The 19,500-nt window shown below is 29.5% G+C and overlaps 1 protein-coding gene and 1 long non-coding RNA gene across 4 annotated transcripts in view; one reads left to right on the top strand and one right to left on the bottom strand.

Moving 5' to 3' along the window:
• The window catches only part of LOC139425016 (uncharacterized), a 31,834-nt gene extending 14,085 nt beyond the window's left edge, over positions 1-17,749 (bottom strand). The window contains exons 1-2 of the long non-coding RNA XR_011636181.1: positions 13,774-17,749; positions 7,444-7,628 (exon numbers count right to left, since the gene is read on the bottom strand). This is a non-coding gene — a long non-coding RNA (uncharacterized lncRNA). The remainder of the gene's footprint in view (positions 1-7,443; positions 7,629-13,773) is intronic.
• LOC107443458 (multiple C2 domain and transmembrane region protein) overlaps positions 1-19,500 on the top strand; it is a 178,720-nt gene that overhangs the window by 4,181 nt on the left and 155,039 nt on the right. Inside the window, exon 1 of one of the 3 annotated variants that reach the window (XM_071177743.1) lies at positions 8,037-8,100. The exons of 1 other annotated variant lie outside the window; for it this stretch is intronic. In XM_071177743.1, coding sequence (XP_071033844.1) covers positions 8,052-8,100 — 49 coding nt within the window. In that variant the 5' untranslated portion in view covers positions 8,037-8,051. Of the gene's footprint in view, positions 1-8,036; positions 8,101-18,976; positions 19,120-19,500 lie in introns of those variants that run through there. One more of the 3 variants, XM_043038838.2, reaches the window with a different exon arrangement.

Below are 19,500 nucleotides of genomic sequence, written 5' to 3'. Positions count from 1 at the left end.
AATTAAATCGAACTTTTCAAATGTTAGGTAAAAGTTTTATTGCCCTTAGCGACTTAGGTCATTTTCCAGTTCGCAAGCCTGGAATTATTTACTAATTTTGAAAAAAAAAATTTACAAATATCTAATTAATTAAAAAATTCTATTTTTCGAATATGTTGCGCATATATCATACGCATGATGTAACACGAAAATGCGTCCTTATGATTTTTGAATTAACTTTCCTCCAAAAATTCTCATATAGCGTAAGCCGTTTTTTTATTATCAAATTCCACTTAACTTAAAACAACATCCTCAAACTCTTGACAAGTGGAAATGATTACCTTTTTGTATGAGGACAATCCCTGAATGTAAAAAACACAGTCGAACACATTTTTTCAAGGTTAATCAGAAGTTTTTCCCTGTCTTAATGTCAAAACTTTTATGAATCGCCTCTGACGTCACGAATCACGAGAAAGAATTGACATGGCTAATTAAGATGAAGCCATAGTCATTGTGAATCTCGGAAGTTTTTAAACTGAAATGTTCGAGTTCAAATTTTTTTTTGTAAACAAAGATAAAGAAAAAAAGATTGTGAGTTTTCGAGTTAATGAAAATGAAAGGGAGAAGTTATACATATTTTTATTCATAATTTCTAAAATACTTTTCCTTAAAACTATTCTTTTTTGTATTTATGTAATGTTTTGTTCTCATATGTAATACCCTACTAATATCACTTGTGACCGTGAGAGGTTTTCGTGGTGTTTCTCTCCATGCAGCGCGAATGCAGGTTAGTTCCATGAGAAAAGACCTCTACGAAGGCTAGTTTCCCTTGTCTTCTGCGTCGGGTTCAAACATACGAGACTACGAAGTTGAATATTGATTGTCGTTAACTCAATATTGGAACGGTTGTTCAAGGCCGGTTATGAAATATAAAAACAAAGAACATTGGATTAATTCCACGTTCTTTCAGCTAATTAATCCTGAATAACTTTTGATAAAATGATTGGATCTTCACGTTTTAGGACTCAATTTTAATGGTTTGAGGGGGTGACATTAAATGTGCTAGTTAATTAGTGCAGACGATATTTTAAGTTACGAAATCAGACCCAAAAACGTACTTTTTCTGAATAAACATGCTTTTTTTTCGAAGGATTCGAATTTCTGACCCCCAAAAAGTAGGGGGTGGCCGTAATCTGGGAAATATGGTCTCCATAGCTTGATCAGGAGAGAGGTTCAAAGCTCGGAACCCTCAATGTTAATTTTATTTTTTGCGTATTTCGTCTTATCTCAAGAACTTTTTAAGCGATTTGAAAAATTTTTGCACATAATTATAATATTCGTTTATATAAAGATAATTCCATGCAAAATATTACTTTTAATAGATATTTATTATTTTTTATTATTTCGACAAAATATTTTGAATTGTAAAGTCTATAATTTTTTACACCATTTCGAAGAACTCATTTTACATGACAAAATGAGCGAAATGAGTCAAACAATTAGTGTCTGAGAAATTGAATTGTAAAAATACGGCTTCTTTAAAATTCGATTTCTCAGGAACTCTTCGACCGATTTAGCTCAAATCTTGTATTTCACCTTGTAAAATTACATTCTTAAAAATGATGCAAAAACTTTTATACCTTACTACTCAAAATTGCTTCGAGAATTATTAAATAGAATAACAAAAAATAATTAATATTAATTTCCAGCTATTTTTTGCACAGAATTATATCTGTATTATTGAACTGTATTTTATTAAAATAACATTTTTGTTATTCCGCACTCAAAAGAAATATCTTAATTCCAGTCCATTTTTTTAACTACATTTCAGGAAATATTTCAATTTCATTTTTTGTTCGAATTAGCGAATGACAATTGCACAAATTGACCGTCCTTCAACTTTCAAAGAGAAAACAATATGTCATTTATGAAATGCTTATGAGAACAGTTCATGAGAGTACAAATGTATTGTGCATTAAAACAAAGGTTTTGTTCCATTAGATTTTTCTGAAGAAAGACACAACTGCATATAAATCTAATTACAAAAATAATCAGAAATAATTTCAACTCTAATGTGAAAACTAAATTATCGAAAGATACAATTATTTTTAGTTATGAGGAATCTAATCTGTAGAGAAATATTACTTTATTTCTAGACATTTAATTGAGAATTATGATAAAAATAGTTGCCTTGAACATAATAGAGATGTAATGTCACTGATTGAAAGAATGTTTATAATATTTATCTTTTTCTTTTGTATTCACATTGGTTTCTTTGATATGTTATTATTTTATAAATGAACAGAGTGTAAGGAAAAAGAAATGGAACACCCTGAAAACTTTAGATATATTGATCTGATTTTCATTTACTAGGATCTAAGCCTAATTGTTCCAGGAGGTGACCTCAAATATGCTAATTAATTAGTTCAGACGATATTTTAAGTTACGAAATCACTCACATAAACGTACTTTCTCTGAAGAAACGTATCTTTTTTTTCCTGACGGATTATGATTCCTGTCCCCTAAAATATAGGGGGTAGACGAAATCTGGGAAAATATAGTCCCAATTATTCACCGAAAAAAAGTACTGACAAAAATAATAGAATATAGTAAAATTTACTTTGTTTCTAGCTCTAGGGGGAACACAAAAAGTTCGGTGAAACAAACGTGTGGGCAATCACCGGCCAAATTATCTTCTTCCTTCTAAAAGACAAATTTTTTGGAAATAATTAATTTCCAAAAGTAATTAAAAGACAATTATTTTTGGAAAATCCACTGCACATTAAAAAATAAAAAACATATATATATACTACACCAAGGGTTTCCACAAGCATTAAAAATTTAATAGTGATAGTAAATTTACTTTAAAAGTAATAAATATCTCTATTTTGTATTAAGATATCATATTTGCATTTGGTGATCTTTTAGGACAAAATTTTTATACATATATAAATTTTATTAAAAAAATAACATATAATGGTGATCAATAATATATTTATTAATCGAGTCTGATCTCCTGTTTGACCACTTGCCATTTCCCCTTGCTATAACGACAATTTTCTTTAACAAATTTTTTCCTTAACAAATTTTCTTTAACAAAATTTCCCATAACAAATCAATACCTCTGGGGGTACTGGATTGGAGATCGATCGTTCTCTGATTCAGGTCAAAATTACGATCTGTGGATGAATGAATGGATATACGAATGGGTCCGCCCTATAAACGGGTGTGACGTATGGTGTGGCAGAAGTCGAATTATTGGCCATAGATGGCGCCACTGAAAAACAAGAACAATCGCACCCCCTCTGCCTAAACAGGCATACATCCACAACATAACGACCATTCCATTTGCTATTGTGAATCGTAGCTAAAACGGACTCTTACTGCATTTAAATTCATTATTTGTCCTCTGCAACAGTTGTTAAAATTACTACTTTTATATTTTAAGCAAATATATTTATGTGTAAACTTCTTGTAACATGTGGAATTTGTTTTTATCCTTAGGTTTTTTTTCCGTATAGAATAAAATAACTATCAACATAGAATATTTCAATGAACCTAAGATAACGAATTAAGTTTTGCAGAAAATACCTTAATCGAAATTAGTGTTCCGGTAACCGAATTCCCTATAGAATCTGGTCACTGATGGATATTTTCGCAGCTGGATAGTTAACAGAGTCTTAGTATAAATTGATCTTATTTAATGTTACGCTATTCCGTAAAGCGGGGGAGCATTGTTTGGAAACATTCATTGTTTTATACATTGTCTACTGCTATTTGCTCAATAGTTTACCGGTAAAACTGGAATGAAAATGATTGCATATATTTTTTAATGTAAATTGATTCTTTTTTTTATCTAAAGAAATGTTTCATTCGTTGCACTTCTTTTAGAATTTAAACTAATTATATACCCTGAGAAAAAAATAGGGTCAAAACTTATGGAATATGGTAAAATTTACCGTGTTTTTATCTCTATTACAGATGCGCTTTGGTTATGACTTTGGTAAAATTAAGAATGAAATATGATTCTATAATATGAGATAAAATTTGCTAATTTAATCTAGATATCTTAGAGCATGCCATAAAAACCATTTATTTGGTTATCTGTACATTTCAGCATTTTATTTGTTTACTAAATATGTGGTAATAAGAGCTGTAATTTTGTAAACCAGAATTTCAGGTAAACCGTTACCTTATAAACGAGCAATTACCAACTGGTTTTGTATATTTTGGTCTTATTAAACAAAATTATGATTTTTTGTACCAGAAATGTCGTTACTGTATAATACGGTAGCTTTACCGGAGTTTTTTCATACAAGTATATTTAGCGGTTTTTAATTGTTGAATGCTTTTTTTTAAGTAATTCTACTTTTTTTTTATTATAACTCCTTTCTATTTGAGGTCTTAATGTTAAATGTAATCACAATAATCTTAGTATTATTATTAATATTAATCTTATTACTTACTTAGCATCGATAATCACTAGTAATATTAATGATTAATTGTGAATTGATAACATGCAAAATGCAAATAAAATAATTTTTCTACTATTCAATAATATATCTACTATCAAAAATTCAGTCTTTTTGTCCTTTAAGTTGAGGTTACGTTTTGAAGCGCACTTCTTAGAAATTGTAAATAAAAATTGTTAAAATGCCAACTAATTTATGAATACAGACACGAAGTGTACATAAAATGTTGCGTGTTTTAAATGGATACGGATATGGCATACTTAAAAAAAAGATACACAGTGAGAATTTTCGTGAAGGCCGTCTTTTGAAAACCAATACCTTATCCTATTTTCCGGTTTTGGGTTTTCAGGCATGACTGTAAAACTTTATATAAGAGTTTTTCGTTCACTATTATTAAACCATTTGAGGTTAGTATGCGTATAATTTTTAGTATCTGTACAGTAAACTATGCAGGATTGAAAAAATTCTTCGTGTGTTCAGGTACATAAAGAATTTTTAAGCAAATATAAATGTACTTTATATCGAAAACTGAAATTAGAAAAAAAAATAATTATATATACACTGTAAAAAATTCCTGATCAAATTATGATTTGAAATACCGGCATTTTCGGTGTATTATTCGTAAAATCCATTTTTACAATGTCCCACAATCGTTCCCAGTAGAAAACCGAAGTCAAGCATAGTTTGATCAGCCTGAGTAAGGACTGAGTGTGTGCGGTATCGATTCTCGTTAAACTGTTCTACAGTAAAATGCTCGAAGGAAAAACTACATTATTACAACTACTTTGTCACAAATGTAGTTAACTGAGCAGCGAGGGCTCAGCGGATAGAGCGTTCGCTTTCCAATGAGGCGAACCGGGTTCGAATCCCAGGCGATACGAATCCCGCATTCAGCTTGCACCGACTACAGTGCTGACGAGAAATATTCTCAGTGGTAGACGGATCATGGGTTAAAGTCTCCTTGCAGTCAGGCTAACTGAGGGAGGTTCTCGTGGTCTTCCTCTCCATGTAACGCAAATGCGGGTTAGCTTCATCAGGAAGTCCTCCACAAAGGCAAATTTCTCCCAATACTCGATCCACGAGTTCCCTTGTCTCCTGGATTGGGTTCAAAATTACAAGGCTACGGAGTTGAACATTAGAATAAACCATAGAACCATAAAACATAGAACCATAAAATTGGGTCGACTGTTCAACGACGGTTATAAAATAAAATACAAAATGTAGTGAACTACAACTACACTTTTTTAAATGTAGTGACTACAAACTATTTTGGAATCGTAGTGACTACTTCTCTACTTTAAGGAATCCAACTTTGCGGGAGAAATTAATTTACGCATCTTGTTCAAAATGGTTTTGGATAAAAAAATTGGCTTATATTAAACATGGAGAACTATTTCGAAACATTTATTCATGTCTCCATGAGCCTGTCTCTTATTCTAAAACATTTCTTTCTAATGTATTCATTTAGTCTTCAACTTTTAATGCCTTTCTTGAGAAAGAATATTTAATTTAAGAGATGCTAGGAAATTGTCAAATCTTCGCAATTTCGTTAAGTGCTTACTGCTCTTTTATCTCCTCAAATAAATCAAGTGCATCGAAAATATGTTTCCTTCCTTTCAAATATCATCAATGTTTTATGAGCCTACATTCGCTAGAGAAAGTGTGACCAAGGAGATAAATTATCTATTATTCACAATGGGTAGCTTCAATATTAGTTATACGTAACTCTAAATACTCAATTCTTGTTAACTCACAGTCAAAGAGATATTTAAATTGCGTGCTTTGACAGACCCGTGAAGATTTGTAGCATGAAATTCGAAAAATTAGTTGTGTTATAACCTTGTTCATATACTAAACTATCGCAAAATGTAGTTGCCAAGAATCACTACAAACTACTGTTTTTTTTTGTATCGCACTACTCACTACACTTACTTTTTTAAAAATGTAGCACACTATACTACAAACTACGAAAAAAAGTAGCACACTACACTACAAACTACGAAAAAAGTAACACACTACACTACAAACTACGAAAAAAAGTAGCACACTACACTACAAAAAAAAGTAGCACACTACACTACAAACTACGAAAAAAAGTAGCACACTACACTACAAACTACGAAAATAAGTAGCACACTACACTACAAAGTACGAAAAAATGTAGCACACTACACTACAAACTACGAAAAAAAGTAGCACTCTTCACAACAAACTACGAAAAAAAGTAGCACACTACACTACAAACTACGAAAAAATGTAGCACACTACACTACAAACTACGAAAAAAAGTAGCACACTACACTACAAACTACGAAAAAAGGTAGCACACTACACTACAAATTACTAAAAAAAGTAGCACAAACAACAACAAACTGTGAAAAAAAGTAGCACTCTACTCTACAAACTACGAAAAATAGTAGCACACTACACAACAAACTACGAAAAAAAGGAGCACACTACACTACAAACTACGAAAAAAAGTAGCGACTACTGTAGTTTCACTACTTGCAGTGCGCTACTTCCGACCACTGGTCGTAGGCTACCAACGCGGAACAGTTATCCCCTCTGCAGCGGATCAAAATTATGACGGCATGTCTTCGGATCATCCTCGGGGATGTTTTCCAGACCATCGCCAATAGCTCATTGTGCAGCTCTATTCTAATGTAAATAAAGTACTAACCTACATGCCATTTTAACCTTGAAATATTACACCATGATTTTTACAGTAATATTTATTTAATTAGAGTGATTCAGTGATTTTATGGTAATTATTGCTGTAAAAATTACGATACATCAGATTTTTTGCTGCGAAACATATTCCAGTAAAAAGAAATTTTACGGTAAAAAGTACCGGCACTTGGTGTGCCGGCAAATTTTACAGCAATTTGATCTGGAATTTTTTATATCTTGAAAACGTTATTTATTGAAAATTCAAACAGTAGATCAAAAGTTATTTAGAGGAACGGGTATTTATTTTTCCAACCATATTTACCTTTTTACTTGGAAAAGATGCTTCTATATTACAATGATTCATTGTCCGATGCTCGAGAGCAATTTTTTCCTTTGTTCTGCAACACTTCCATCTGACCAGATGCCCCATGCATATAAAAATCTAACATCCTCTTGATTCCGGAAATAGCACCACTTTTGCTTCCTCTTCTTCTCTTACTTCCTATGCTAAGGAAGAAAGTGAGAAAAAGAAGGATGAATCGATTTCTTTTTATCTCTTTTTTTGAACCATACACGTGTTACACATTCATTAACAACAGTCAGAATTTTTAAATTAAATTATGTTTTGTCTTTGTTTCGATAGTAAATTGGCGGATAAATTTTTGATTTGTGGCTTGTTAGCGCGTGAGAATTTTCAACATCGCAATCATGTATTGTGCCTTGATTCGGATGTGTTCATTTATTGAATTGCGCGATGCTTGTTAATTTTTTTTACTTCTTCTTCTGAGAACAGGTGGTGTTAGTTTTGAAACGATGTGCTTAATTAGGGATCTTGTTATTCCTCAGTATTTGGTTTTATTCCTTTTTTAGCTTGTGTTTGTGTGTCTTGAAAATTAGCTGAAAATGTTGAAGAAAATATTTTTAGCGAAAATGGAATTATTTTATAAACAAAGGGATGGCGTATCAGCTCTCGATTATTGTAAGTTTTGAAATCTTTATCGATCATATCTTTTTATTTACGATGAATGCTGTATGAAACAGATTATTGCTTCTTTATTAGTCTTCTTTTTTAAAAAAGTTTTATTCGATTTTTCAAAAATTATTTCGTAGCACTTAAGTTATCTTAATGAAATTGAAGCTTTAATAAAAGCTTTTCCTAATCTTTATAACTTTTTGTTAATTTTTCTCATTTGCAAATATATTACGGCCAAAAATGGTGAATTCCATATCACTTTACGATCTACTTTACTAATTAAAGACAACTACGAGAGATTTTAATAGTATTTTTTCCCCGACTTTAATACTAATCTGTTTACTAAGTAGAAACTGGGCAAATACTTTTTTTTAAAGTATTAAAACTGCTGATTTCTATTTACTTTTTTTCACTTATTTCTGTTGATTAACAATCTACTTGAGAAACACAATTAAATTATACTCGTATAAAAATCACAATTAGGCGCACGGAGAATTGAACAAAAAAGCTTGTTTTGTTTAAAAAAAAGAGTGTTTATTCATTTCCCTGTCTTCTTTTTTTCATTGAGACAACAGCCCTTTATGGGCCAAGGTCTTCTTCGCAATCTTCTTCTTTTACCTATTCCTCTTCACTAATGTGTTCCAGGTGGTTCCTCTCAATGTTTAAAAGTCTTCTTCAATGCACTCTGATGGGAATGGGCCTGACTGCATTAATTAGACAGCCTGGGCTCGCATCCGACTCAGGAACAAATCGACCCGAAATCTGAATGTTAAAGGATCTATTCAGCTGATGCTTTCAGTTATTTGAATGCGGTTTATTTTAATATAGTTAATGTTTTCCTCTCTATAGCTCGTTCAACTCATTATTGTAGCTGTTCCATGCCTCCGTTGTATTTGGATTCCATAGCATCGGCTCCATTTACTGCTGATGTTCACTGTATCGAGAACCATTCTCTCAAACGTAGATAATTATTGGTCTCGGAAATAACAAAGATAGATCATGCGTTTTGTCATTGCCTACGTTTGTTGAGAACATTCGTATGCAGAAACACTCGAGTAGCGCCCTCTATGTAATTGGAATTAATGAAGCGAATTTGAGTTAGACATTTAAAATAAAGATTCTTTAACTCCTGTAAATTAGAAGAAATTTTTGAAGGGGTCATATTTAACAGTTTAGACATATGGGCGTTAATTAACGCATCTTTCTGACCGAATGTATCTTGAATTAATTTAAGAACCGGTTTATAGTTGTTTTCTGTTATCGCAAAACCTTTAATGCAGGAAAGTGCCTCACCGCCAAGACAACTAAATAAATATGAAATTTTTTCACATCTGAGAGAGAAGTATTTTTGTCAATAGAATTTTCATATTGATTCCAGAAATTCAAATGTTCTGATGGATCGCCATAATAAGTTTGAATTTTCAATTTTGGCAATTTTGCGTTAATATTTGATCCGCTACGATTCACTGGGTTTTCTTGAGCATTATTATATTTATTTTCAATTACGCTATCGATTCTATTTTGTTTTTTAATTTAACAGTAGTAAAAACTATTTCTTCGTTATATTCATCAATTTTTTTCTATTTCTGATTGAATATCATCGATATCTAAAAGATTTTCGATTTTAATATCTAAAGATTTGATTTGATCGTCTTTGGTTTGTAATTGGACCAACAGACTTTCGAATTCAACGATTTCAATTCCTGTTCATCTAAAACATTTCTGATCCATGTGTGAGCACACTATAAAAATTTTTGCGTCAAATTACTGTAATTATTACGTAACGTAATTTTTATGTAGCGCAATTATTACATAATTATTAATTTTCAGTTAATTATTACGTACGTTTTACGGTAATTATTACGTATAAATTATGGTATACTGGATTTTTTGTTCCGTAACATGTTCGGGTAAAATGTATTTTATTGCGAAAAATACTGGTCCCCCGAGGGCCAGTATATTTTACTGGAATTTGATCCGGAATTTTTTATAGTGCAATGGTCTAATAATGTTTTTTATAACATAAATTTTTACTAATTGTTGAATATTTCTTAATGCATATAATCAACTATGAGTCATACAATTTATCAAATTAGTATCTAAGTCATTCGTTTTACTTTATTTCATTTTAAAATCATCGCTGAACAGCTGACCCAATTATAAAAGTATTATAAAAAGATTATAAAATTATTTACTATAGTTGACATATTCATGTAAGTTCTTCTTATAAGAACATAATTATCTTTATTATCACTCTAAAGATTTGCAGGCCTGTTTATAACAGTTTACTTCTATGGAAAAATTTTATTTTATTTTTATAACTGTCTTAGAACAGCCGACCCAATCTTGGGTTTACGACTACTAATGCTCAACTCCGCAGCCTTGTAATTTTAAACCCAATCCAGAAGACAAGGGAACTCCGGGATCAAGTATTGGGTGTAATTTGTCTTGATGGAGGACTTTTGGAGGGAACTAACCCGCATTTGCGTTACATGTTGAGGAAAACCACATCATTAGTTTTATTGATTTATTTTTATTTTTGCATGCATTATATTGAAAAAGGGAGAGTTTAAAAGAAATACTAATGCAAGAGATATTATTACGCGTAAATTATAAACAATTATTAAAACAATTATATCTCCATAAAAACAATTGCATTTTTTTAATTTAAATATTTTTTTTCCAACTTATATTTTATTTTTAGAGTTCTGATAATTTTATTATTTAGACATTTCATAGATACTAATTGTTTTTTTTTTACTAATCATAGATACTAATTGTTTTTTTTTTACTAATCATAGATACTAATTGTTTTTTTTACTAATCATAGATACTAATTGTTTTTTTTTACTAATCATAGATACTAATTGTTTTTTTTTACTAATCATAGAAACTAATTGTTTTTTTTTACTAATCATAGATAGGGGAGAGTGGGGTCAATTGTAACATTTTTTACTTAACTGTTTTTAACTAGCAAAAAAACCAATATATTATTAGTATTAATTGACAGACGAGTAAAGTAGACTATCCTCCACTAGAAAAAAAATAAATACCTCATTTTAAATGTTATTATATTAGTTATTAACAATTTTTGACAGTCGTGCACTTGTTACAATTGTCCCCACTTACGGGGTCAATTGTAACAGTTCATAAATTCAACTAAAACATAGTTAATTATACATATTATCATAGTTGTGATATATTTTTTTATTGATTAAAATAGTAGTGATATTTTAGGAGTAAAAATAATAATGAGCAGAGACCTAAGGGGTTAAAAGTTTTAATTTGTGCTGTGAAAGGTGACAAATAAAATAATGCACATGCAACATAATATAAATGATATATGAAACTATTTGTGGTTCTTAAAGAGTTAAGTAATGGTTTGTAAACATAAGAAATGGGACCTAAAGGGTTAAACAATTGCAATTGAAATTATGAATTTATTTTCAGCTGTTACAATCGCCCCTTTACTTATTGTTACAATTGTCCCCAAGACGCCATTTCAGCTTCATTTGTTAAAAACAATGCTAGTTAATTGACATAACTAATCTTTTTCTTTTTGAAATGTTAATTAAGGTGTCCACTTACATATTCGGTTAATAATTTTTATTTGTTTAAACAAAATTACTTTGCTACAATATAATATTCTAATACCAAAAAAAGTACTTACGTAGCATGAAAATATCTTTTGTGATGTAACTCTTTCAAAAGTACGTAAAAATGGTTGCCAGCAGGGGTGTACCTGAAGATTTATTAAATACACCTTGTGCGCCACCTAGGAACCAAATCTAGAACCCGACAACCGAAATTTTTTGCTCTGTTACAATCGTACCCTGTTACAATTGACCCCACTCTCCCCTACTAATTGTTTTTTTTACTAATCATAGATACTAATTGTTTTTTTTTACTAATCATAGATACTAATTGTTTTTTTTACTAATCATAGATACTAATTGTTCATATACTAATTGTTTTTTTTCTCTCTCTATGTTTTATTATTACTTCATTCATGGCATTTTGTCTAATATATTTGATGTCGGACGCAGATTTGATATCTAGTATTAAGAGCAAATCGACTCTAATCTGTTTCGTATGTAATAAACTGATGGATGTAAAAAGAATTATTTCCTGTTATTCAATCTTTTAGATAGCTTTATTGCTGCAAATGATATACGATGCTGTTTTTATTTTTTGCTTCATTTGGTTTATATCATTTAGTTTGTATTTGTCATGTCGATAAAAGAAATAGTATTGGTTTGTGATCATAAAAATCCTCCGATTTGTTGCCTAAAGTGTCCTGTTTATTTATTTTATTCGCAGGAGTTTTTTTTTGGATTGTTATTTATAATCGTTCATAATATTTTCATTGCATTTCCAAGTGTTTTGTGGACTTAAAAACATCACATTTGTGGAACAATTAATGAAAACTTTTTATTTGATTTTCTTTTTTGCAAGAAATATGTCAACTTGGTCGTCAAATGATAATATATGTTAAGTTTTCATTTCTTCTAAAGGATCTTCTTTCATCTTAGTTTACAAAAAATTATAATTAAAGATTAAATTTTTTTTTTGGATATCTGATTTCGTATTGGCGGATTTTTTAAAATTATACCTACATTATTTATTTTAACCGTTTTCAGAAAATTAAAAGGAATCGAATTAAGGCTGAATTTTCTACATCTACGGTAAAAAAATAATATTAGGTTTCTTACAGATGAAATAAAGACTATTTCAGTTTCATATTTTTTGTAAATATGTTCAAAATACGTTTTTTTATTTCGTACAATTATTGACCTAAAATGGCTTGTGAAACCCGGAATAGCTTTCACTTGCCCTATTTTATACATACAAATACATTTTTAGCATTATTCTCAGCTTATTTAAATAAAAATACATTTTAGTATCATTATCAGCCACTTAAATAAAAATACAGTTTTAGTATCATTCTCCGTTTATTTAAGTAGAAGTACAATTTTATATCATTCTCAGCTTATTTGAATAAAAAAACATTTTAGAATCATTCTCAGCGTATTTAAATGAAAATACATTTTTAGTATCATTCTCAGTTTTTTAAAATAAAAGTACAATTTTAGTACCATTCTCAGCTTATTCAAATAAAAATACATTTTTAGTATCATTCTCAGTTTATTTAAATAAATATACTTTTTTAGTATGTTACCATAAATTTAAATATTTTTTTTAAAATTCACATAGGATGTTTTTAAATTCTTTATTTTTCAAAGACACTAGACACGGAGAAAAAAAAATTCTGGTAAAATTACCATATTCTATAGTAATGACATTTCTGGTAAAAAAAAAAAAATCGAGTTAATAAGACCAAAACATAACGATATTTAAACCATCCATTTGGTAATTATTCCGTTCACATGATAATGGTTTACCGAAAATACTGGTTTCACGAAATTATAGTTCTTTTTACTGCACGTTTAGTGAAAATTAAAATTAACCGAATAAGAGGTTTTTATGCCATGCTTTAAGTTATCATGATAAAATTGCCAAATTTTTCCCCATTTACGAATCTCATATAGTCAGAAACATAGTAAATTTTACCATATTCCTGTAGCTTTGTCAATTCTTCAGCGTAGTTTTATCATGCTATATTTCTTTTATTCATGTTTTCAAAGCTAATTTTAACTGCTTTTTTTAAAGAACACTTACCTCTCACCTGATTCTAAATTGTCTTGGATCGACAACATTTACAGAAAAACCAGTTCCTCCTTTTTTTTGAAGCCATTAAAATTATTAAGCAGAGAACAAAGACTATACGAAAGCTAGAATCGTCAGAGAAGGGTGAATAGGATAGATTTAACATCATAAAATTTACACTGCCTTTTGTGAGACACGTTGTGAAAAATGTGCCTTTTCTATGAACTGAAACAAAAGGCTGACGTTTGTCTTGTATTTTAACATTAATTTAGTTCCTGAAATTAATTCTTTACATTTATTTCTGAAATCTCACAGATAGGATAATAACATATTTTTTATTCAAATTACTGTTCTACTATTTCAAAAGTAGTTAAAATAAAACATGTCGTTCAAGACCAAGATAATTGTTTATTTCGTTCAATAGATTCGAGTAAAGTGTAAAAAAATAGATAAAAATGTGTTTGATACTATAAAATTAAACTACCTTTTCGATTAAATTTCCATATTTGCATACTTTTTGACAGCAATAGCTATTACATGCGTTGAGAATATTCACATATGAATATAGTCTTTAAGTTTAGGTGAATTTAAAAAAGGTCAATCTTTTTTAGATGATGTTTTTGTTATTCATCAGCTTTATACGAGAACACAACTTTCGTGATCCATTATGAGATTCTGCACGCGAGAGAATAAATTTTTTTTTTCAGTAGACTCGATTAAAAGTTCATAAAATCGATAAAAGTCGTTTATGAATAAAACCATTATAGCGTGATATCTTTGATATTTCCGAAAATTTTATTTCAGGCATTTGAAACAATTGTTTTATTAGAAGTTCCCTAGGATTCACCTTGTTTTTGGTCTGCCATAGAAAGTGAATTCGAATAACAAAGTGGCTTTTTTTTTCCAATGAAATATTTAATGATATTTCTAATTTAGAAAGAGGTGCTATTTAAATTATGCTCTTCAACAACATTTTCGAGGCATTCTAAAAGCATTTTGATTGCTCCGATAGTGCCAAAAAATATACAGTCAATTTTCGGAAATATTTCTAACATATTTTAGTTGAATTTACACTCAATAATCTCTTGTCATTCTTTCAAGAAATATGTCTTGATACTGTACTAGCATTTTAACTGCTACCATTTTTATGAGATCAGTTTCTGCAAAAAATTTGCTGCGATAAATTAGTATTTAAAACTCATTTAAAGTTTCCGATATATTGAATGTTTCTATTTTAAGATTAAATTTTCTTAAAATATATAACACTAATGCACTATAGTAGCATTTTAAGTACAAATATTTTTAAATTTGACTATATATTGAATGCTTGTATTCTTTTTCTGAGTCAAAAGAAATTGTGTCTAAAAAAAGCTGGAATTTATTTCCTTGCAGCACAAAATTGAAGTTTAATGCTTCAAAAATATTCCTTTGAAGCTTTTGTTATTAATTAAAAAGTTTTAATAAATAAAGATTTTTATTATCGCCTTTAACACTTTGACGCAGATGGAACACTGGTGTCCCTTTATTAATTTTTTCTGACGCTCTAAATATAAACAGAAATATGTTTTGGAATTTTTTAATAAAAAAACAGTCTAATAGTCATTAAAAAATACGCTAGATTATCAGAATTGTATTTGTACTAAAATATAAATTCCAAAAAGAGTTGTTTGAAATTTCTTTCATTCTTATTCGAAAATTTATTTATAATTGATTTCGTAAATTAAATAAATTTCAATACCTAATAAGTTTTTCTCTTAGATCTAAATAACTGCAACTAAGTTCAAATTTGAAAAAGTATTGTTTGGAAGTGAGCCGCGTTTGGAAGATTTTACCTTTAACGCAAAAAAACACAGCTGTTTCATGCTGTATTTCATAACTATAAATTATTAAAGTACTAAATATAATACTTTTAACTTATTTTGACCTGAATTAATACAAAATAAAAATAAAAAAAGTATGAAAAACATGTTTAATAAAAATTCTGCATCAAAGGTTTGAGCAACTGCAAAATATCTTCATTTCTGCAATGTATTCATTAATGGTCTTAAAACGCTTGTTTGCAGTGATGGAAAAAATAGAACATTTTAAAAGATTTTTCAGATATTAACATTTTAAGGAAATTTATCAAAGGCACTTTTCAACGTTTGATGTGCTATAGTCAAATTTCGTAATTATGTTTTAATGTTCTGAAAATTCAAAATGAGCTTAAAATTCTTTAGTTCCGTCTTAACGTTTAAGTAACGTAAATACAAAGCTTCTATAATAATAACTGCAAAAAAATAAATTTCATAAGAAATAAAACAAAATGTTATTTAAAAAATTTAAATAAAAACAAGCCTGGATCTGAATTTAAAGTTTTTAAAAAAAAAAAAAAATTCTAACAAAGATGTTTTCGGGTATTTGCATCCACTATTTGCATTGATAAATAAAAACGTAAAAATTAGTTTTTAAATACAGTTTAAACAAATAATTTCGAACCAGAACGCGTTTTGTTAAAAATTAATGAGACGTTAAAAAGATAAACTTTTTAAAATTTTCTAAACACCTTAATCACAACCTTAACAGTTTTGTTCCTATTAGACGAGGGATAATTTTCTAAGTTGTGTTAATTTATAAATAAAAAACCAAGTATAATCTGTCTTAAAAACTTAGGTCTAAAAATATTTCCTGTCACAAGCACTCAGTGTAGAGGGAATTAATGTCACCGGCGTTCGCAACGTGATAAATGACATGTTAAAGCTTTTATCGATTCTTGAACCATTAACACTTGAAAATTAGTCCTTTATGTTGGTTCTTTAAAGAGACAAAATGAAGGGAAAAAACTAGAGTTGTTAATTCTGTTGACCGATCACTTTAAACTTTTCTATTGTTTTCTGAAGTATTAAACCGAAAATGGAATTTTTTAGAAAATTTAATTGGCTTTATTACTGAGTTATCCTTCTTTAATGTATTTATTTTTAAAATTTGTAATTTGTTTTTACACAAACTTTTGCAATTTTAATCGATCTTTCATAAATTTAATTTAAACGATTGACTAATTGAACGGAAATTCAAAAAGGGTTTAGATTGCTTGACGAATCAAATAATAAATGTTGACTTTTAAGAAACATGAATGTTTCTTAAATGAGATTTAAAAAAGATAAAATAATTTTTTAAATGAGATTTAGAAAAGATAAAATAATCGAACAAGTGTGTTATTTTCGTGCAACAGAATTCAACTTTGATTAAACTTTCTTGAAATTAATTAATCCACTTAATTGAACTGAATCATGCAGATTCTTAATGAGTCTAGACAATTTTTTATTATTTCTTAAAAATCTTTTTAGCATTTACCTTTAATTTTGTACAACTCTGTTTAGTTAAAAAACAAAACAAAAAAAAAACAGTTAATCAGACAATTGTATTAACTTTACGGGTCAGAATTCATTCATTTTTCTTGTTAGAAAGTAACTCTATTATTTAAATTGAATTATGCAGACTTTTTGTGAATCTAAACAACTTTTTATTATTTCTTTAAAATCTTTTTAACATTTACTTATATGTTTGTACACATCCGCGGTATAAAAACAAACAAACAAACACTCAGATTATTTTATTAACTTTACGGTCATAAATTAATCTATTCTCTTGTTAGAAAATAACTCTATTATTTGAATTGAATTATGTAGATTCTTTATGAATCCAGGCAACTTTTATTATTTCCGAAATTTTTTTCTAACATTTGCCAATATTTTTGTACACACCTGTTTAATAAAAAAAAAGAAAAGAAAAGACAATCAGATAATTATATTAACTTTACCGGGCAGAATTTATTCATGTTTCTTGTTGGAAAGTAACTCTATTACTTGAACTAAATCTTACAAATTCTTTATGAATATAGGCACTCCAATTCAGTATTAAAATACTTACGTATTGTGTTTTGTAAGCTCTTAAATATTTTTGTTGTTCTAGGTAATTTTTAATATTTTTATATCATGCTGCTTTATTATAATCTTGATAAACATCTGCGTCAAGATATCCTGTATTCTGTATCGCTATCCCTTTTTTGATTTTTAAAAAAAAGGAGAAAAGGAAATAAACTGATAATTACATTATTTTCATGCAACATATCACAACATGATCTGACTCCCTTTATAATAAATTAACTCTCATAATTGAACCAAATCATGCAGACTCTGAGTCATACTACGGTGTTGCTATTGAAACTCTCCAATCGATTACCACTGTCGCCAAGCTTGCAGGTGCCATCTCTTTTGCAAGAGGTGCAGGGAATAAAAACGTTACAACTTGTGTGATATTTATCACATCATTCCGCGTGTTTAACCCACAATCTTCACGGTAACGTTACATAAATGTCCCATTTCGTTCGCCAAAGAAAAAGGGGGGAAGGGAAAGTGAAAGTGGTCATTAGTATGCAGCTTCCATCGGTGCCGCAAGGTGAATGGTAGCAGGACTTCTCGATTTCACATTGAAGATCTGACCGGTATTCTTCTTTCTGTGAAATATTTTTGTAAGTGTCCTTTGCACGTGTATGTGCTGTGCCTTCGGATACGGATGGAACACATTGTCTTCGCTAGTAAGTCATTTAGAATACTATTTGTAACTGTTTTTTTTCCTCACAGAGTTTGTAATGTAGTATTACAAACTTCGAATGGACAGTATTACTTCGAATGGACAATATTTAAATATTTTAATGAGGAAGATTTTTAAATTACTGTGACCCGATTATTAGTAGTTCCATTGTTTACCTGGCTAGAAGTTGTTTTTTATGATTATAATAGTTTATATATAGTCATGGTGATATTTCTCTTTCTGTAGTCTGTTACAGTGTACGATTAAGTTAGCGTTTCGAATACGTATTTTGATCCTGATTCTAATTAACCCCTTGACCTATCATTTCTTGATAAAGAAATGATCTTTGATTGCACTGTAATCAACAACTCTCAAACGGAATGTTGACAGAGATGCCAACTGCTCCGGACACGGCAAATAACTACAAACCAAATTTTGCAAATATTTGACTATTTTTGCTTGCTTTATAAAAGGTATAGCATGACATAACTACTATAAAGTGGTGAATTTTAAGAGACTACGAATTATTTANACCCACAATCTTCACGGTAACGTTACATAAATGTCCCATTTCGTTCGCCAAAGAAAAAGGGGGGAAGGGAAAGTGAAAGTGGTCATTAGTATGCAGCTTCCATCGGTGCCGGAAGGTGAATGGTAGCAGGACTTCTCGATTTCACATTGAAGATCTGACCGGTATTCTTCTTTCTGTGAAATATTTTTGTAAGTGTCCTTTGCACGTGTATGTGCTGTGCTTTCGGATACGGATGGAACACATTGTCTTCGCTAGTAAGTCATTCAGAATACTATTTGTAACTGCTTTTTTTCTTGTTCTTCTCACAGAATCTGTATTATAGTATTACAAACTTCGAATGGACAATATTACTTCGAATGGACAATGTTTAAATATTTTAATGAGGAAGATTTTTAAATTACTGTGACCCGATTATCAGTAGTTCCATTGTTTACCTGGCTAGAAGTTCTTTTTTATGATTATAATAGTTAATATATAGTCATGGTGATATTTCTCTTTCTGTAGTCTGTTACAGTGTGCGATTAAGTTAGCGTTTCGAATACGTATTTTGACCCTGATTCTAATTAACCTCTTGACATATCATTTCTTGATATAGAAATGATCTTTGATTGCACTGTAAACTCGCAACGGAATGT

This window comes from Parasteatoda tepidariorum, chromosome 2, assembly GCF_043381705.1.
Source record: "Parasteatoda tepidariorum isolate YZ-2023 chromosome 2, CAS_Ptep_4.0, whole genome shotgun sequence".
In the NCBI taxonomy this organism is placed as follows: Eukaryota; Metazoa; Arthropoda; class Arachnida; order Araneae; family Theridiidae; genus Parasteatoda; species Parasteatoda tepidariorum.
This window is presented reverse-complemented; position numbering and strand designations above follow the sequence as displayed.